Here is a 22084-nt window from a genome sequence, read left to right as displayed (position 1 = left end):
CTACTGCAAGCTCAATAAAGTCAGTTGAACTACATCACGGAAGAATTTGACTGAATGAGAATTAAACTGTCTCTTGTAGGAACCCAAGTTTGAGTATGCTATAATGTCTCACGTCTGCTATCTTTGCATGAAGAATTCAGACGCAGTTCTAATATAGAAGTATTTGAATTTCCAGCAGTACTAAAATGGTCCCTACATACCCATCCCTCCTTACTGAACAAATACAATCCCAACTTGTCTCACACACAGTGCCTGAGAAACCATGTTTTAGAGAAAGTGACCTCTTCACTGATTCACTATACAGCAAAAGCTTAAAATCCTTCCCACATAGGCAGGGTGTGAGAAGGGGCAAGTAAGGAAAGTAGCCCCAGAGCATCTCTCTTGTCATCCATTCATGCAGGAAGCATGAGAGGTTAGGTTCTTAAGCCTGGTTTCTTACAAACACACACTTGCCATACCAGCATGCACTGCATGCAGTCAGTATTCCTGCTGCAAGTCTAGTCACTGGAAGAGGGTAAGAGAGAGAGCATCTTAGCTGAGGGCAAAGCAAGGGTATTTAGGAAACAGATTAGTTGGGATCAAACAGGCTTAGATCACAGCAGAAAATGAGCATTTCCCTGTGTCATAACCAGACAAGCAGATTTACCTGGAAGGCCTTTTGGTTTTGATTTCTTAGTGGCACCATCTTGGCTGTATCTTCATTAAATGTTTATAAACATTGGGCTTTTTTGGGCAAAATTGCTGGGATATCATTGCCCACATGCTACATTTTGTCTTCTTATTTAGGCTGGGGGCTCTTTACAAAACAATCCTTTGAAGCTAGCCTGCTGCACTGTCACCAACATTCCTCCACTGAACAAAACAATCACGTTTAAGACTACAGTATACCCTAAAGACAGACAGATTCCTGCAAGGTACTATGGACTAAGAAAATCTGCATAAGTTAGTGATGGAGCCCATCCAGGCTAGAGCTGGCCTTAATCACAAGGCTAGTCGCTTTATGATGCCCCCTGCAAAATCTCATCAGTTCTCTGTCCATTACTTTCTCGAGCAGTGGGACTGAGTAAGAAGGCAACTCCTGGCCTAACTTCTCCACTTCACAGTGGAAACCTAATTCCCAATCACAAGGAAAAAGCGGAAGATCTGTTAATGACATAAAACTACTTTAGCTTGACTTTTCTGGCTTTGGATGGTTTGTGACACAATCTAAACATTAACTGAAGTGCAGATTTTTATTTTATTTTTTGTGAGGAATTTTCCTTTTAAAATAAATTGGTAAAAGAAAAAAAAATACAGAAATAATTTTATTTGGTTTCCAAATGGTTTTATGAATATGACCCATCATTTGGGTCTGTTAAAATGGGACTGAACAAAACATTAGAATATGTGCTATATAAAATAATTTTGCATTAGTAATGGGGGATGGATTGTGTTCAGTAATATGTCTTTATCATCTCTGATTTCTAGGATTGCATTTCAAACCTTAGAAGAGTTACATTTTTCCACAAAATTTTACATGAGCCCTATACAAACAATTGAAGAATTAAATGATGATAAATTTAGAGATTATTTAGTTTATGTTTTCTGCATGTTTTTCAGGGAAGAGGAGGACAACTATTTCTACTGCCCCTCAACTCACTAACTGGTTGCATGTGTTGCCTCCCCTGAATCTGGCTCTGGCTCTGGTAATTAAGCAGTTTGTATGTGCATTTAAGAAGAAGTAGAGGAGACCAATCCCTTCTTTCAGTTACTGTTATGATACATTATATGTCTCATTTTTCTGATTATTCAAAAATCTACAAAGACTGAGAATTATGTTTAGATACAAAGCACTTAAATTCTGGGCATTAGTCCTGTCATTATCAGTGGCACCCGACAGCACTAATAAAACCAAACACATTACAGTGTTTTGATAGTAAGTGCATACAATTCCTATTAACATTTAAACTCTGGTATTAATAATTCAGAAGTGATTTACTTCAATCTTAAACTAGATGCAAAATATTTTAGCTTTGAAATATTTATCATTTTTAAAAAAATGAATACACTAAATTATATATTGATATTTTAAACGCTATATAAATCTTCTATGTGAAATAGACTTTCACTTATTTGAACCAGATTCTGCTCTCATTGACACCCTGAGAAAATCCAGAATAACTGCATTAACTTTAGTGGAGTTACTCTGGATTTACACAGATGTGAATGAGATCAGAATCTGGCCCTTGGCAGTTCCATAAAATAAAATTATTAATAAATATTTATAATATAGTTTAATTTGTAATTGGATTGCCATGGTGATTATTTAAAAATAGTTATGGCATTTTACAAAGCAACTCCTACAGATTATATATTTTAAAATAAAATTATTGTTGCAATGTTCGCAATATACTTGTTGAAACAAGCTACCTCATTCTAACCCCCAGCAATGATCCACGTGTCAACACAGCAGGTATGTACTAAGTCAATATTAGCAATACCTCAGAGAATGCAGACTACCAAAGGAATTTGTGCAATTATTATAATTCCCCCTGCAAAATCCACAAAAATATCCTGTTTTCTTTTGTTACTCAGAATTTGTGTGTTCAATTCTATTCTTGTCCTTTTATAGTCTACACCGAGCCTTCTAATTCAGATCATTTTGAGATCTGTAAGAATTATGTTTAATTGGGAAAAGCTTATTGACAATGTTCTCTATTGTGGAAAGAACATTTCCTCTCCTTCTGATATACTTCCAAGGTTTATTTTATTTTCCAGAGTAAAGTACTTGTGTAAAACAGGCACATCATTACTTTAGTTTTTAAAATCCTTTTATTTCAGATAAAGCATGCTGCTATATACAGAAAAAAGTGAGGGATCAAAATAAGAGCAATACAGAATGAGCAGCACTTTGCCTGAAACTTACAACATGCTTTTAAAAACTCAGTACATGAATTGTCTCATATATTCTTTTTACTTCTAGGCCATCTCTAACAAAGTGTCACCTAATCCCCTTTTCTTCACAGTCTCACAGCTGCCTCATTCCACCTCTATCTTTCTCCCCAAGACAAATTCTGTTTTCAAAGGGAAAACTATAAGCAATGTTGCCAGCAGTGACTCTTAACAATATAGCACATCCAAGAAAAATAAACTTATCACATCTACGGTCTTATCTGAAACATTATTTAAATACTGAAAGAAGTTACAAGGACTATGTATTTAGAACCTTTCAGCTAGCCTTAGTAAGTTTTTCTTCCCAACTATCTAGCTCCAATTTGACTTTCTTACAGCAGTAACACTCTCTGGAAAGGTATATCTCCCCTCAACCCGCAAGAAAATCTGACAATCATTTCTCTCGTTGCTCTTTGTATTTAAATAAAGTACAATGGCTACATCTTTCCCTCATCAATACTTTAAAGTTATATTTTATCAGAAGGCAAAAAGAAATCCATTTTACATTGAAGATCATTTGTAGATTTTTTTTTTGTCAGAGTGGAGAAATATCAGGCTAGCAACAGAAAACAATAAAGGCAGGCACTCAGAGAAAAACCCCTATCTTATGTCTTTACTGTGTATGTATATATATGATACCCCCAGGTTCTAACTCAGGAAAGCAGTTAATTCTTTAGTGTAATTTTATATCTTGCACATTTATTTGTTACACGTGGGTTTTTAACTTTTAACATTAAGGATTTGCGCCGATAGGCCGTGATGCCAGTTGCGCAATTTGGCAAAGCGTGGGCTGTTACGTTCCGTTTCAAACCTTTCCCTGTGGCATGGAGAAAGAGAGAGAGAAAGAAAAAGACAGAGAGAGAGAAAGAAGGGAGAAAGAAAGGGGTTAGGGAATGTGGCCACCACTCCCCTGCTTTATAACTAGGGCAATGGCAATTTATTTGGATTTATGTTACCTCCCAAAATAAAGGCAAACTAGGCTGGGTGATCCTTTTCCAGAGAAATTTTGGAAAGCTTTTTAGATTTGTATTTTTGAGCTGTAATGTAACACAAATTTGTATTCCTTGGTTTTGGTTTTGTTTGACAGGGCTGCTTTTGCTAGAAATTCTCAGCATAATTCTACTGTTTTCCTGCCAGCAGACTCTCAGTATTTTTTCCAGCTGAGCAGGAAGTGAAAGTCAACATTGTACAAGACAAAATCAATGCAAACATTCCTATCCTGTAATATCTAGGTCAGCCTATAGCTTTTCTTATAAGGACCATCGGCTGCAAAATTGAGTAATGTTTCCTCATAGCTTTTTTGCTTTTGTTAGAGATTAGGCAACGAGAACCTGAAATCCTGCAAATGTTGGTATTTAAATAAGTATCTCCAGTCATTTGAGTTAAAAACAGAACAACACAGAGGCAGAATCTGTGTGGTGCTGATCACTTCCTTCCAATATCTAAGCATTCCCAACTCCCATCAACTTCAATAGGAGAGAAGGGCACTCAGCATCTCACAGGTGGTGTTCTACTTCTTTTAGGGTTGGACCTTTTCTGGATACTGTCCTCTGGTTTAGACCCCAAGTTTTTTAAATTAAAAATATAAACAAAGGGGGGTGGAGGAGCAGAGAAGAGAACTTTACAAAACCTATTGGAAATTAAAATGTTCACATGAGTTGTGCATGTGTTTGTTTCAAAGCAGACAAGTTCATTTCTCCTGAATGGCTGATATCCAAACACAAAACCATTGTATTAATGCAGGAGAGCCAGAGAGTGAAACTGATTAGAGAAAAAGAAAATAAACAGACCAGGCTAGTTTCACTCTCCAAGCTTTACAAAGCACAACCCACCCACCCAAAAAACCCAAAAAACAAACAAACAAACAAATAAAAACCCAAACAGAGTAAATGGTGACAAGTACTTAAACTTTTTTAATTCTTCAGTTCCTAACAGCATAATATGATACAAATAACACTTCTAGGGGACTCTGTTGATGTATGATTTCTCAAATGCCACTTTATGCTTATAAAAATAAAAGGATTCAGAATACCCCTAGCTGTGATGCTGCAACTTTGAGAGGTATTTTTTCAAAGCAATGTGCAGGGTGGTAGCTGTGCAACTTCAACTGGATTTAATAGGAATCATGAAGTTTAAGAAATCCCTCAATGTTTTGAAGTTATATCCCTCCAGCTCCACGTATGGAAGGGTATTAATTCAAGAGATGTCTGTTTTACTGGCGATAGACAAATTACTTATCAAGTTTTCAACAAATCATTCATAACAATCCCAATGCAAAGGAAAGGTTTCATAACAAATGGTAATCTTACATCAAAAGTACCTCAAAGTGCCTTTCATCCTCTGCCACATGTGCCTATGTGGCTGCCAGTATAACTTGAACAAAAGAGTCATAAAAAACACTCATTAATATGAAGAGAAACAGGCGTTTTGCCATCTGAAAATTCCTGCACATTATGGGCTCTGTTCAGAGTACATGCCAGTATTTGTGACAATAGGCACCAAGTCTAGGGGTGAACACTTGCATTAAAAAAATAGGAAAGTTACATGTGTTTTCCTTCTTTGAAAATGTCTAAAAGAAAAAGTAGACATGGAGCTGCCACTAAGTTTGACTCAACCCTTATTATTGTTCACACTGAACAAAGCCGATACACAGAGAACAGAGGAAAAGCACGAGAGAGAAGAGAGCACTCTTGGCAGGCATGACTTTCAACCAAAATTCTCCATTACATGAGAATTCTGACAGTTTAACTTGTGTGTACATGAAACTTTTCCATCAGGAATGGCATCTGACAATCTGATATAGAGCTCAAACCAATGGATCACTAAAGAACTGCAAAGACTTCTGCAGTATTTGTACTTCCAGGGGATCCCTTTGCCTTTGGCTGCCCCAGAAACCCTCACTGTGGATTTCAAACCATGTAAGAGTATCAATGTACAATGTTGCAGGCCCTGCCTACAGTAATTTATGCTGCTGGGAGCCTGGGGGTGAAGCTTAGCATAATGTGCACCCGTTTATACCTCTGACCTTTCATAACTAGGACCCTGTGGAGGAGTTTATGCTGTATTGGGTAAGTGGGCAGAAGAAGAGGGGAGCATGCTGTAAATATGTCACTCCCTCCTTCCATGCCTTCCAAAACTAGATCTATGGACACAGGTTGTTCTCTGCATATAGAAGCAGAGAGAAGCATGGGGATGGGGGAGATAGGAAGAATGTGTGCGTAACTGTTCAAATTACATTCCCTTCAGCATTGGTTAGAAGCACATGAGCACCTTTAAGAGTCTTTGGATAACATTCCCCAGTGACTCATATTCAGTGTCATTAACATTTCCTTATTAAAAAAGATAATGGAAAATGATACATCAGAAGTGAACAATGCTGACAACATAAAATACACAAAGGATAATATCATGTACTTTAAATTACATCAAATAATGGGCCAATGGGGGTTGTGGGAAGCAGTGTGGGCCGCGGGATGTGCTGGCCGCTGCTTCCCGCCACCCCCATTGGCCTGGAGCAGTGAACTGCGGCCAGTGGGAGCCGCAATCGGCCGAACCTGCGGACACAGCAGGTAAACAAACTGGTCCGGCCCACCAGGGTGCTTATCCTGGCGGGCCACATGCCAAAGGTTTCCGATCCCTGATGTAGAGACTTATGTGTTATTCACCAATTATTCTTTTAAAAATCTATCCAATTCCAAGTGTTTTTTTCAACACCCAGGCCTTTCTATATGCATCTTCTATTTATGGACCACAGCTAAAGCTCATGAAGGTCTACATTCTTCCCACAAACAGATGCATGGGAGCCAGAATGTAGTTCTAGTGAAGGTCCTTCCTGTACATAGTGTTTGTTTGGATACTGCAGGATTTGTTTTAAGTTCCACTGAAGTTAACAGGACTTCAGTACACACTTGCTGAATCGAGACTTATAATGAGATCAACAGGAATTGTGTTTGCACATTTGAGGACAGACTTTAGTGCAAGGCTGGCACAGTCTCAAACTGATATGGGGGCACCTTGGTATGCAACTTTCAATGAACTGTTGTGGAACCTGGATGGGAAATACATCCAGTTGAAAATATATCCCTTGGATTTGTATTTTCATATTGTAAGTAAAAAGATATCTGTTTTGCTCATCAACTCATTATTTGCAACCCTACATTACTAGGTGCAGAAGGATCAAAAGTCCAAAACCTTGCATATAAGCCATTTCATAATAACACAATTTAAACACTGAGTGGGCAAAATACCAGACAGATCACAAACTAAACAAGCTGTTTAAAATATTTTTGGCAAGATAGGGATGTGGAATATGTAAATAGAATACGTCAGGCTAGGACTCCATACACTCTAGTTCAATCACAAGTTGCTGAACTAGATGTAGAAATCACTGGGTAAAATTTATGGCTTGTGTTATGCAGAAGTCAGATTAGATGATCATAACTGTTCATAATAGCCTTACAGTTTATGAGCCTAGGAATGTGTAAAATCCTTACTGGCAGAACATTTGAAAATGGATATGTACTTTTCTCCAGTAGCAAAAGCAGTCCTGTATCCTCATACTGTGTATTATCTAAAAAAAAATAATACTTTTCTGTTTCACGTAAAATATATTCAGGTGATGATTATTCCATGTCTATAATTGGAAACAACTACATTACTATATCATGTTAGCTGAATCAAGTGCCAATCACAGGATCATCCAAATAAATTGCTCATTAAATTTAACACTACCACCACATCATATATTTTCATCCAGTTACAGAATTGAATGCAGTCACATAGGGCCTGATCCTATGAGCCCAGCACAAACAGCACTCCCACTGGAGTCAGTGGGAATTCCATGTGCAAAGAGCTTGCAAGATTGAGTACTCATTCCAGGATTTTGTACTGTATTACACCTAACTGTCACATTGTTACCTTTTCAATCAAGCACTTCTTGCAGATTTCTAAGCCAACAGCATTTTCTTTTTAGTGATTGTTGAGTAAATGTGTTAGAATATTTAAGAAAAAAAATCTAGTTTTGTATTTTCATATTAATGCCATTTTAGCGCATTAGGTATTGGTTATCAGTAAGGAGAAGGCCATAATGCCTGCTGCTAGTTGCCTACCTTGATCTCCTCAGGGCTTCTTCATCCGGGTCTTGCACTGCAGAAGTGAAAATGATTCCATTAAAAAAACCTACTAGATGAGGCCCACAATCCAACCCCAGGTTACCAGAAAAGCATAAAAGAAAATACAATCTAAGGGGATAAGCATTGCAGCTTTCCACCATTAGATCATACAGAGATATAACGTGAGCAGGAGCAACTCTGGCTTCAGTAGAATTTATAGGGTTAGAAAGTGGGGCAGTGGTAAGAGGTTGCAGCTGTACTATTTTCTCAGCCATCTACCAGCAGCTGATTCATAGTTTGTCTTGGTTATGCACAAGGACCCAGAGCGGGCTTTCTGCTCCTTGGGAAGAGCTTGGAAAAGTGGCAGCTTCACATGTAGAGGGTATGCGGGGGAAACATTGGGTAAATGGTGCCTGCCTCCCAATGATAGAATGAGGGTAGTCATGATGAAGTACCCCAAACTCCCTGCTATCTAGATTAGGAATAAGATGTGAAGTTGGTGCCTGATGGTCAGAAAAAGAATTGCATGGGCAATAAACACAGAACCTCTACCTCCTGTGTCATCTGTGGACTTGGGTCAGGATCTAGTGTCTAGGTAACATGGCTGCTAGAAAATCATAGGTATGGTACAAATGAGATTCCATTTTCTGATTTCAGGGTGCCCACTGCATAAAAGTATATTACAACAGATGCTAAGATGATCACTGCTTTCATATGAATTAGCAGTTTTGTAAACCTAGCCCCCTGAGAAGTGAGAATTCCTACTTGATTATACCAATTACATTAGATCGGCGGTTCTCAAACTGTGGGTTGGGACCCCATTTTAATGGGGTTGCTGGGCCTGGCGTTAGACTTGCTGAGGCCCAGGGCCGAAGCCCAATCCCCACCACCTGGGGCCAAAGTGGAAGCCTGAGGGCTTCAGCCCTGGGAGGCGGGGCAGAGTCTATAGGCCCCTGCCTGGAACTGAATCCCTTGGGCGTTGGCTTTGGATCCCCCTGCCAGGGGGCTTGGACTTTGCCCACCCCTCCCCTGGGCAGCAGGACTTGGGGGTGTGTGGCTGAGGCTTTGGACCCCCTCCTGGAGTCATGTAGTAATTTTTGTTGTCAGAAGGGGGTCATGGTGCAATGAAGTTTGAGAACCCCTGCATTAGACTGTTGGGGAGGGGGGAACCTACAGTAGCCCAAGATACTCTAGGATCTTGTTTAGTTAATGATTATTATTAACACTCACCACAATAAAAGAATAGTACTCATGGCTGATTAGCTAGATTCAGAGCTTTGTGTGTTTAGCCCACACTGGGGAGGTTTACTGAAGGAAGTGAGTCATCTTTGAGACTCAACAGCTAGTGTATAAAAGAGGAAAGAAAAATAAAATAAATCTAAAAACAAATTTGGGGATTCACTGCTTGACTTACTGTACTCTGTTCCCGTCATCTGGGCGAGGATGCGGAAAGACTTGGACTGCAGATTGGCAGAACGGCGAGTCCAGTCGTCAAGCTCATCCTCAGACTTGTTCTGTGTTTTAAGCACAGCCTGATACACTGGAGAGGCACTATCTATGTGAGGATCTTTAACAGGAAGGCTACTGTAATGCAGAAAGGGGCGCATTATAAAACAGCACATGCTGGGGTTGCCCCCCATCCCACCTCAAGTTGCAGTTTCTACTCCAAAACAACCAACAACAAAAACCAAAAATATTGTTTTTGAAAATACCCATTTGCCTAAGAAATAAACAAATTACAGTAGATCAAAATCATGTGAATCGAGAACATTTCAGTTCACTTTGTCTTTAACATTCCATATTATTATTATTCAAACCAATATGTTTGCCGGTCTGTCCATGACCCCTAAGCCAACACAGCCACAAGCAATAAAGGATGGTCAGCAAGTCCAGATTACAGGACTAACTGAGTATTGTTACCCCGATAATTGTGCATAGTTAGCGCCTCATGTTGTGGAACTAATTAACTGACCCTAGAGTATATTATTGCAGTTGTGGAACTGGACCATTTTATGGTTACACTGAAAAGGAGAAAAAATATTTTGATTATAAAAAGTTAATTTAATACAGATGTTTTAATTCTTTCCAGAGGGAGGCTGGTACCAAAACGCTGAATCCAAACACTTCAGAACATTAAAAAACCTGGATTTGAACTCAAGGCTCAGACACTTCTCTGGTTATTTCATATCTTCATTATTAAACTATACCTAATGTTTATGATTCCTCTGATGACCTTGCACAGACTGTTTAGGAAGAACCATTCCGTTTTGCATACCTAGAGCCCAAACTACAAAAGTTCATGAGACACCCTAAGGCACCAACTGAGTTAACCTCTAATTTGATTTATGATGCAAGTCGGAAGTAGACATGGTCATTTAATAGTTTTTTCTCATCAAAATAACTTTTGCATAGTGTGCAGTTAAATTTAATATTAATAGAGCTGCAGATACATACACTGATGGTGATGTGTGCAGTCATGTCATACCTTGGCTCCAGGACTCCTCTAAATACAAGATTATTTCTGAAGTGAGTGATTTACATTGTAACTGTATGATCCATGCCTTACAGAGCTTTGAAAGTGACATGCTCGATGTCATGAAAATTGAGAAATAGCTATTTTAAAAATTAAGGGCCATATTGTTCAATGAGCTCCCTGCTATAAAGAGCAAGGAATCAGAGCAGCCACCTGTTATAAAACCTTCCTCTAAAGCCCAGGCAGTTGCCCAAACTTCCTACTTGGCAAGATACAATTCTCTAGAGAAGACCCACAAAAAGCAAAAATGGGGGTGTGGTTTGACAATGTGAGAGGAGTCAGGGAAAAGCCAAAGTAACTGGTATGACACTGTGCAGACAATAATATAATTTGCCACAGAAAAAAGCGTTGCCAATTACTGGCGCTCTAAGCATAGCATAATATAAACCATATCAATGGATTTGTATCTGCAAATAGCATGGGGATGTGTGTGTTTCATGTCAGAACAGAATCACAGAATCGTAGGACTGGAAGGGACCTCAAGAGGTCATCTAGTCCAGTCCCCTGCACTTGTGGCAGGAATAAGTATTATCTAGACCATCCCTGAGAGGTGTTTGTCTAATCTGCTCTTAAAAATCTCCAGTGATAGAGATTCCACAACCTCCCTAGGCAATTTATTCCAGTGCTTAACCACCCTGACAAGGTACTTGGAAACACTGTATTTAAATGTGCCATGGATCCCTATTCCCTATATAAGCCAGTTTGAAAGAGCACTATAGGGTATATGACCCCCTATGGACCCATCTCTAAAGGGGGTGTTTGCAGCTGTTTCCACCCCCCCCAACCCCGAGGATATGCTACCTTCCACCTTTTCTGAGGATCCGGCAGAATGCTAGGAAGCAGTACACTAAGCTTACATTTCCTATTCTTTTGCACTTCTTACACAAAAGGGGAACATTCTTAACATAATGGACTATTTTTTCACTATTAGACCATAAATTAGATTATGCCCATAAAATGGCTTCTACCAGGGTAAACCCTGCCACAGTGCCCAGAGGTGAGATGGAACGTCTGCCCAGTTGGAAGAGTGCAAGAACAGAAAGAAGCTATAACCTCACTTTCAGTGTCTACCTTATGTCTTTCTATAGTACTCATCACCATGGTATCTAAAATGCTGACAGGTGTGGGAACAATGGGGGACTAGCTCATCTTGCAAAGGTAGCACTGATTCTGAGCATCCCCTGTGTAGTCTCCACCAGCAGAGTTCCTGTGTGGCTCCAGCTGTAAACTAAAGCTGCATCCTTCCCTCATCCCCACTCCCCTGGAGACCCTGAGAGAAGATAAGAAAAGGACAGCATCAGCCTCCTTTAACTGAATTTTCCATGTGGAACAGTAGGCCTTGCTAATGCAGGGAGGTATAAATTACACCTTCCACTGAAGCACTAGTGAATCAAACCTTATATCAGAAACAGCCTTAGTATAAGGGCTAATGAAGAAATTTTGTAATGTGAATAGAAAGGAAAGAAATGAAGCCTACATTATAGTCATTCAATTGCCATGTCTCACCCCTCAGACTACTCTCCAAGAGAAGCATGAAAATAAAAAATATAAATAACATTGTAGCAAATGATTTAGTAAAGGTTTCCAATTAGGTGGTAACATTTTCATGTTTCCAACTACACTTTATATGTTCATTTTTCTACTGAGTAAGCAGCATCTTTTGCTTTTTCACTGTAATGGATGACTGGCTGCCTATTATGGGCTAACAGATGATTAACTTTATATCCCCAGACTGACATTTTGATCCTGCTGGAGCTTAAAACACTGCTCTGTTTGATGGCAAATTTCACAGCTGCAGAATGATGGATATTGGATAATAAAACCCAGTTCATGGATGGTACTGCTGACTTCAACTATCAGCTATGTGTTACTGTGGCAGTACTAGCATTTGGGTCATGGACAGATAGCCAGGTTCATTTTGCTAAATCCCCTACTTACACTGCTTTGTTCTAGTATTATGATGGATTTACAAAAAAAAAAAAAAAAAAAAGATTAAAACTATAAATATAAAAATGCCCAATAGCTCAGATGTGGCTGTGCAGCTGTACAGATTGGGTCTGAGATTTCAGAATAGCAATATGTATCAGGGTATATTAATATCTTTATGGCAGACAATAAAGACAGGAAATGGATTCTGGTGAATTAACTTTCCCTCACTGAATGAAGTGCCTCACTCTAAGTCAAACTAGGTTATCTAGTTGAGCAAAACATATTGGAACATTTCCAATTATGACTTTAATGCAACAGGCCTTTATCTTTGCTTGAATCATAATTATACCACAAATAAGTATTGGGATATATGAGCCAGCAGGAATGGCAGTGTATAATCCAGAGCAACACTGTGGCTGGTTATGGTCTTTCCAAAAGCTTAGATGGGGCACCTGACTCTTTCAGAAAACTTGATAATGGAAATAATAATAAAAAAAAGACTTATCAGTTACTACTATGCCCTTTCTTCATTTTAAAGTTTGTTTTCCTAGCATGTGTGTGCACAAAAAATAATCTGCCCAAATAATTTAGGGCATTTTACTATGATTGAATAGAAAATTATACCTTTGTTCACATCATTAGGTGGGTCATACATTCACAGCAAAATTAATTTGCACCAAAATAAGATCTATAGGCAATCAAACCTCTTTGAATAAGGAGTAAAGTGTCTGTGACTTTCTATTCATTATAAGCTATGGCTCAACAAGTGGACCATATACTGAAGTCAGTTCTTACTCAAGTAACAAAAGGTTGAGTAAAAGCTAAGTAAGGGCTTCAGGATTTGGTCCTTGATGTAAAAATACAGTTGAATTTCTATGAAGGAGGGTATCTGATCCATATAAATACTGAATGGATGGCATTTTGATTCCAATTAGTAACAAAAGTAATTACAGAAATTATCAAAGACTTATAAGGAATTGTAAAATAGCCATCCATTTTTGTTCATTATAAAGAAAATCTAGAGTCTGTTATTGTTGCTTAATTCAGTTTACACACTCAAAGGGTTAATTTCAAGTGCCGGTCTTAGCTGGGTGTAACTCTGCTGAAGTCACTGAAATTACGTCTGCTTACATCTGGAGTGAATTTGGACAAAAATCTTTAATGACTTGTAAAAGAGGTTTGACTGAAATGTACATGAAACACATGAGTACGTGATCTTATGGGCACCAACTCTTGGTTCTTGGTATATTATGAGTTATAATACAATGACGGGAATGATGGAAAAAGGGCACACAGACAAGGCATTCTCACTCTGCTACCTTCATGTCCTGGCATGAGGATTTGAATAATTCCAGTATAAATAAATTGATTTGGTATCTTTGAATGATTTTCTTACATCAAACAACATGGGCCTGATGCTGATCTTACTTACCCCAGCTTTAACACCATTGACTGAAATGATTATATCAGAAATTGGCCCCAGACACTGAGTTTATAGTTTTATTGTTATTCATTGCTACACAAGTGTACACAGTGCTTCAAGGACTTCACATAGCAGAAATCGCCTATTGTATTATTCCTCAAGCTGAACCTACACTCCTGAGATCTGAAGTCTGCATCTTCTTACTCTTTTACATACATGGGGCCAAATTCTCTGCAGAGAACTGAATCTAAAGGAGCACTAAAGGAGAATTTGGCTAACTGTAAGAATACCGCTTATACAGTTACTTTCATATTTAGCAGCAAAATGCTTATTTCACGCTTGAACAGTCAAGGTGATGAATAGCCTCAACTCCACTGTAGTAAGCTGGAGTTCAGAACAGTCAGCATATCACAGAAGGCACAAGCAGCACCCTGAAGGATCAAGCCAATTATATGATCAAATGAATATAATCCAATCACTGGCCGGGCCTTTATGTTTGAGACGATCTGATCAGAGAGAAGAGTAGAAGGTTTGCTTTAATGCCTAAATTTAAAGCATAGCATGTAATCTACTGGGGAGAATCTTCACAAAAAGAAAGCTGTGCCAACAGGCTATAACACTGAGCAAAAAATATTTAAAGAGCTGAGTCTGAGAACTCATTGGATAGAAGCACTACTCTGATCCAGATTAATATTGGACTGAAGGCTTGTCTACACAGCACGGCAAAGCACTCTACAGAGGTTTAATTTGTAAAGCACCTAACTGCCCTGAGTAGACCTTGCTGGAGTGCTCTAACGGTATGTCTACACTGCAATTAAAAACCCACAGCTGGCCTGTGCCAGCTGACTTGGGCTTACAGGGCAGTTTAATTGCAGTGTAGGTGTTTGGGCTCAGGTTGGAGCCAGAGATCTAGGACCATCACGGTGGAAGGGTACCAGAGCTTGGGCTGCAGCCAGACATCATCATTCATCATCATTCATGCCCGTCACCCCAACCGGGGTATGGGCCGCCAACCACAGATCCATCCTCTCTTCTCTCCTGGGCCATTCTCTGGTTGGGTCCCAGGTATAGCCCATTTTTTTGCTATCAAAGGTCGCGTCGCCGTGCCATTATTTTCTTGGCCTTTCTTTTTGCCTTGGCCTTGGGGTTGGTGCCTGTCTGGTGATGTTGCTACACCACAATTAAACAGCCCCTTAGCCCGAGTCGGCTGGTACGGGCCAGCCACAGGTGTCTAACTGCAGCACAGACATACCCTAAGGCTACACCTACAATATGATATGTCTAAAATACAATACAATACATTGTATACACATACTCACACTCTGTATCAGAGAGCTAGCACAAGTATAAACAGCAGTGTAGCTGTGGTAGTGCAGGTAATGGCAGTGGAGGCATGGCTTAGCCACACAGAGTATGTACCCACTCAGTGTTTTCCCTAGGAATCGAAATTAGGGGGGGTGTTTGAATTTACAGGGGGGGGGTCAGGGCCGATGAAGGGTGAAACTGGGAGGGTAAAAGTGGGCTGTATGGCACCATAGTAAAGACTGAAAAATGTTTCATGACCATTTTATTAGATTTAACTCACACAAATTAAAGTTAGCTACTCAAGCCTTCTATGAAGCATTACATCTACATCCTTCTTGGTTTTTTGTTATAATTTTGCACAACTTTGTTAATAAACTTCTTGAATGCAATGCGTTCATCTTTAGTGGCTTCTTGTGTGTCCGGTACTTCCATTCCTTCAATTGATATGCTCATTAGTTCATTTACATGATCAGGCAGAAGGTGACTTCTTTCAGAACACAAAATTCTATTCAATGATGAAAAAGAATGCTCAACTGTAGCTGTTGTGACTTGGAGTAGCAAGAGATGTACACGTACTTCTTTCATCCCAGGAAACACAGCACAAAGATCGGGTCGAGCCACTAGTGATGATAAAAAAAAAGTTGAAGTCAAATCTTCATTCATTCATGTATGATATTCCACTCTGTGTTCAAATTCTCAATTCTGTCCTGAGCACATGGCAGCCCCACTGCTGGTAATGCCTCACTCCACTCAACTGTCAGTGTTTTATAGGACAGAGATCTGTAAAAGTTGTGTAGAGGTTGAATAGAATCTAGATGTCACTGCTGTAGATTTTTAAGAATCAAGTCTGTGTATTTTTTCAGTTGTCTTAATAAACATTTCTTGTCCTCTTCACTTAAGGATTCAATATAAATGCCTTCATTGGTCAACTTCTGGACTGAAGTCTTTGCTTCTTCCAGTACTTTTTCAATGGATAGCTCTCTGATTGATCCAAATGCAGCTTCTCTTGCTGGATAAAGATCTACTATTGTTGTAGCAGATGCCTGGATGGCACTGTTTAATGACCCAAGTGGTTTCAACAGTAGACTTACAAGAGAGAGAATGGCAATCCTCTTCTCTGAACGTAGTAGCAAAAGTAATCCACCAGCCTCACTACTTAGATCCATCCCTTCTTTGTAGATACTTTCCAAGGCCAGTACTAACAGTTAAGACAACGGCTTAAGACAACAACCAAGGATCGCTCACGAGAAAGCCGGCGGGTTTTCCCAGGTTGGACTAATTTGAACTGCAGTCCCAGAGTATCTTCTGTATTTTCCAAAAAGAATGAGGAGTACTTGTGGCACCTCAGAGACTAAAATTTATTTGGGCATAAGCTTTCGTGGGCTAAAACCCACTTCATCAGATGCATGCAGTGGAAAATACAGTAGGAAGATATATATACACAGAGAACATGAAAAAATGGATGTTGCCATGCCAACTATAATGAGACTAATCAATTAAGGTGCATTCATCAGCCATATACGCAAATGTTTTGAATGTGGTGAGAGAGTTCTTCACTTTTTCAACTGTTGAGTCTTTCACTGTTGCACCACATGCTTCTAGCCAGTCAGTTGAGTTTCTTGCAGAAAGATAGTGAGCATTTGCTGGTCTTGTTCGGAACCAGTGTTCAACTTCAGGATGAACAAGTGACAATGCACTTAACATTTGCCTCTAGTTTGTAGTATGTAGTATCTCTTGCTTAAATATAAAGTATGATGCTACAGCCATGTTTGTTTGCATGAACTATGTTGTGTCTCCAGCATCTTAACAGCCTTGTTTACACTCACCGGTGAGGTCCTTGGTCAGTGGAGACTCAGAGTTCAGAGGTGCTTTCACACGAGTTCACCTCCCAGGTGGGGGGCAAAAAGGCACCTTGCTCATTCCTCCAGCCGCTCTGGCCACTGTTGTTCATTGTGCCACCGTTCACTCCTTTGATCTGTTGCCATGGCCCGGTGCCATCACCTTCTGCTGTCACCTGCCACTGTGACCTCTGCGAGTTGGTCTCTTGAGGTTCCACCCAGCTCTCAGCGATTTCAGCTGAGCTCTCAGTGGGGGAACCTCGCTGCTAGTGCAGACTGGGCCATCTCTTCCACAGAAACACTCTCCCACAGCAGGTCTAAGCACTTAGACCTGATTATCAGCAGTAGTGGTCACTTAACAAAACAAAAGACTATCTATGGAGCCTAATCAGCTCTGTCTTTAAACAGTGGAGAGGGGCAGGTCAAATAGTACTTGTGACTCAGGCAGACCATCAAGCAAAACACCTGTCTCCACCCTCTCTCTTGATGTCCTCAATCAGCACAGGCTAAGTACAGTTCTACTGCCCTTTACTCATACAATAAGAATAGCACTATTTCATTCCCCCCTGCATTCAAGTGATTTGTAACCCAACCCCAGCCAAAGTCTATCACTTGGGCAACACAGCTCTGTTTGCTAGATACCTAGATATAGTAGGTGTGAATGTAAATACAATCTGATCCTGCAGCCTTTTCCCCAAGCTCATCACTAGTTGTCAGGGAGAGCTCATTTGGAATTTGCTTACAAATCATAATCTGAAATTATTAAATTGGCCAACATCACTGAAATGAATGCACTGTGACATATCATAAAAACATCAGCTGTATAAGGAAGCTAGTCAATGTTCACACTTTTCAATCTATTATACTTTTTTAGATACATGTATTTTATCATACACTTTATATGCTTTAAAAGTGTGTATTAATGTTTCAATTTCAATTCACATTTCCAAACAATCACTAAATTGGCAGCACTGCATGTAAGTAGTTCACAAAACTGGAGGAGGGTGTTGGGGAAATTCGGGGGGAGGGGTATACCTACTGGTTTCAGGTGGGTTTGTACTCGGCATAGCTAAGCTGTGACTCTGCTGCTGCTGCCCCTACTACCATGGCTACACTAGCTGATGTGAGCTAGTGCACATACGTGCACAAAAGCAGGGGAATAATCATGTCTAGCTTGTAGTGTAGATGTAACTTAAAAGGTACCTAGCTTGTGTTAACATAGGATTGAAAGAGGACTATGTTAACACAAACTAGGTACCTTTTAGAGCACGCCAGCAGGGTCTCTACAGGGCAGTTAGAGCACATGTTAGGATGCTTTATAAATCACACCCCCATAGAGCACTTTGCCATGCTGTGTATACAAGCCCTCAGAAATCACTCTCCAAAGATGAAGGAAATGCTTCAATGCTAGTTCATATTAGATTAGCTTTCTACTTGAGGTAACAGAGGAGGATTATTTCATGGACATATTTCCAAAAAGTAACCGTTCACTAAAAAACTGCCTGATACATAAAAATAAATGTCAGTAACTGTTTAATTTCTAAAATTTAAAATTTAATATACAAAATGGAAAAAAAATTGGAACAAAGCTTCTGCTGATGTCAACTGGCATAGCTCCACTGACTTCACTGGTGCTATGTCTTATGTAAAACAACAGAAGGGCTGACTCCTGGCTTTTTATCTAGATATGTTTATTTCCTTTTGTTTTCTTTCCAGTTAAACAGCTATATTTACCTTTATTCTAGTGTTCATCATTTGGACCCTTTATCATTACTCAGACTGCCTGTGTCAGAATTCTCTAACACTAAGGAATATTTAAATAAGTACACACTTTCCCCCTCCCATTAGAAAATACGTTGAATTCTCATCTCCATCTGCACTTAGTGGAATTCTTTCATCTTATCTGGGATATTCTGGAAGGGGCAGTCTCTCCTTTCTGTGAAGCATCAGGGACTGGCCTCATATAGGAGAAGCATGTTGGACCAGTGGTCTGATCCAATATGGCAAATTCTTTGTTCTGAACTGCATTTGACAGATCTCATTTAAGAGCCTTCTATGAAATTACCAGGACTTCACATGCTCAACAGTGAAACTTTATAACTATGAGACTGTCTAAATGGCAGTTTTAAAGAGATATGATTTGTATTGTATGACTTTGCATATACAATAAAATGCCTCTAAAATCCATATATATGAAAGAAGTGAACCTTTTTAAAAGAACACACATATGCTGTACTTCTTTCATTGTGTTCAGCTAGTTGGAAATATGGATCTACTTACGCCAATGGAGATTCACTGTGAGTCATATGGTCAAAACCCAACAAAAGGCATTGTGTGGGATCCATCATTATGGAGCATTGGGATGTGCACAACAGAGTAATGTTAGTATCAGAAATTAGTGAAGAAAAGGATTGAATAAAGAGAAAAGAAAAGAAATGATCAATAAAAGGGAGCACAAAGAGATACATACAAATGTTAGCACTCTGAATAAGCTCATTGGTTATCACCTCAATATCAACTATGTTAAAGTTACTGCACACATTTCTCCTTCCCATACCCATGAAAAGATTAAAAGTTTTCTATTCCAGACAGAATAGAATGTCTAACAAGAGAAACATGGGATCACGTGCATCCCACATCTAACTCCAATAAAGGCAGTGGAGTTATATCATAGATGAATTGTTTGGTAATATTTAAAGAATCCCACAAGGAAATCAAATAATCCATCAAGACCAAAGCCGCAATCCTGCAACCTACGTGGGCAGGTACCTGCACCATACAAATCTACATTGACTTTAATGGTAAACTGCACAGGCATATGGTTTAGGCCCTTAATTTGTTCTGGTTTGCACCATGCATCCTCTCTCCCTAACCCCTTTTTCCACATTAACAGTTGTCACAAAAGTCCCACTGTATTTGGAAAAAAAACAGGCCTTGATTTGCCTTCCACTTAATGGATTTATACCAGTGTGAAGCCAGGTTAACTACACTTGGGTTACTCTTCATTTACTGCAGTTTGAGAGAGAAATGAGAAGGTTACAGATGACAAAAGGCTTATTAAGGGTTTATAAGTATACCACTTAAAAGGCATATATTTCTTCCACTAAATCAGCATGTTTCTTTTGGGGCTATGATGGTTGTTGTATAAATATTTGCTTAGATAAATCTGAAATCTGAAAATGCATATTGGCAAGCGTAATACAAGTTCTTAAGGAAAGTAATTACAGCATATATTAGGCTGTATCTTGCAGTCCTTGCTGAGGCATGACTTGAAACTGCATGAATGAGGACTGCAGGATCAGGCCCATGGAGAATATGCTTTAGGAGGTTTTTTTCACAATATCAGGGTGAATTACATGTCCATTATATTAAAGACCAAGAGCTTGTCAACTGACTATTAGTAATTTACAGCCGGTTTTGAGTCATGGCTACAAACAACATTTCTTAAACCAGAAAATGTGATTATATTACATTTTCCCTAAAAATGGCAAAAGAGGTTTATTAAAAAAATCTAGCTCAATCTGGAATTCAATTTTTTTACAGGACAAAACTAAGAAGTTATTTTATTGTAACTTATTTTGAGTTCAGTCTGAAATAAGAACAATTTTCAGGAAAAAATTGCATTTCCCTCATAGGATAATATAGAATTCTGAGGTTGATAGAAACTAAATTGGACGAAAACAGAATTATTAAGTGCTATTGACAGAGCTAAGGATTCCGAAACAGCACTCAGGGTCCTTGATTACACCATATTTAATCTAGTTGTATAACATTTTTTATAACATACATGCATTTTAGGCCCTTCATATTGGATGAAATTTCAGTCTTTTTAGAGAGGCTGTTTATATATTTTCTTTACTGGTTGTCACACACCATCATGAACCTTCTCATTGCTGAAAAGCAGCTATACTGTGCAGCACTGCAAAAGTGAAAAGTATGTATTTGGATCAACAGAGTATCTTGTCTGTCGTCACCACTTTCTTTATACACAAACCTCTATCTGTCTGCTAAAGACAACAAAAGAGAGGGGTCATAATCACCCCACACTGGTTTAAATCAGCAGTTGGGAGAAATTATTACTTTTTAGTGATGCATGCAGTATTGCAGAAACATCATTTTTAACTTAAATATCTTCTCAACTGTGAAATATGCAAACTCCTGTTTATCCTAAGTTAGAGGTTTCAATTAAACAGCAGTCGTTAAATATAAATCCCAAAGTAGGATAACATAACATTGGGCTTCAGTCTGAAAAACATCAAACAATAACCAGTAATAAAAATGCATCTTACATTCTTTTTATACCAATGACAAATGCTCCTCCATTTTCCTTGCCTGTTGTGCTATGTAATCAATGCAGTTATTAGACCAAAAGTATGGTTGTTATAATAGGCATTATTAAGACAATAACTACCCATATTTCCAACTCCACAAACCTTTTCTCCAAGTGAAATGTACAAAGTTGCTCTTTATTAACATTCTGATATCAATATTCTACTTGAGTAACCTTAGCCCTTATGCTTTAGCAGCAATCTGTTTCTCTAAGCTTGATGATGGATATAATAAAAAAATTAAACAAAACCTATGATCTGCTGTCACTTATACCAATGTAAAACCAGGAGAACTTTGCTGAAGTCAGTGGAATTACTCTGGATTTACACCCAAGTAGCTGAGAGCAATATTCAAACCATGGAGATTAATTTAACAGTTTGCTCATCAACTTAAAAAGAGTGCTGCCAATTTCCTTACTAATAATATTTTTACTCTCAATTTTTGTAATACCATCTTAGAGGCTTAAAAAAATGTCTTTGCCTATCAAGTTTGCATACTTTCCAGTTTCTCAATGCTGAAAAGTACAGTATATTTAGTTCCCATTCCATGTGTGGAACCCACAACTATATCAGAGGGAAATGAATGGAGAGGCTAAGGGCAAGATACGCCCCCAGTAATTTCTAACAATTTTTTCATAGGTCAAATCTGGGGCTTAACTTACCTGACAAAGCATCTCTCACCAAGG

The 22084-nt window shown here is 38.9% G+C and overlaps 1 protein-coding gene across 12 annotated transcripts in view; it reads right to left on the bottom strand.

The window, feature by feature from the left end:
* The window catches only part of LDB3 (LIM domain binding 3), a 214581-nt gene that overhangs the window by 60301 nt on the left and 132196 nt on the right, over nucleotides 1–22084 (bottom strand). For 8 of the 12 annotated variants that reach the window (XM_039546804.1, XM_039546802.1, XM_039546805.1 and 5 more), the window contains exons 6-7: nucleotides 9457–9626; nucleotides 8040–8076 (exon numbers count right to left, since the gene is read on the bottom strand). In XM_039546804.1, the coding sequence (XP_039402738.1) occupies nucleotides 8040–8076; nucleotides 9457–9626 (207 nt within the window). Of the gene's footprint in view, nucleotides 1–2815; nucleotides 3749–8039; nucleotides 8077–9456; nucleotides 9627–19350; nucleotides 19366–22084 lie in introns of those variants that run through there. The other 4 variants (XM_039546806.1, XM_039546814.1, XM_039546810.1 and 1 more) reach the window with 2 other exon arrangements.

The sequence above is a fragment of the Mauremys reevesii genome, linkage group 7, assembly GCF_016161935.1.
Source record: "Mauremys reevesii isolate NIE-2019 linkage group 7, ASM1616193v1, whole genome shotgun sequence".
Classification (NCBI taxonomy): domain Eukaryota; kingdom Metazoa; phylum Chordata; order Testudines; family Geoemydidae; genus Mauremys; species Mauremys reevesii.
The sequence above is the reverse complement of the archived record's forward strand: the minus strand, read 5'-3'. Positions and strand labels throughout refer to the sequence as shown.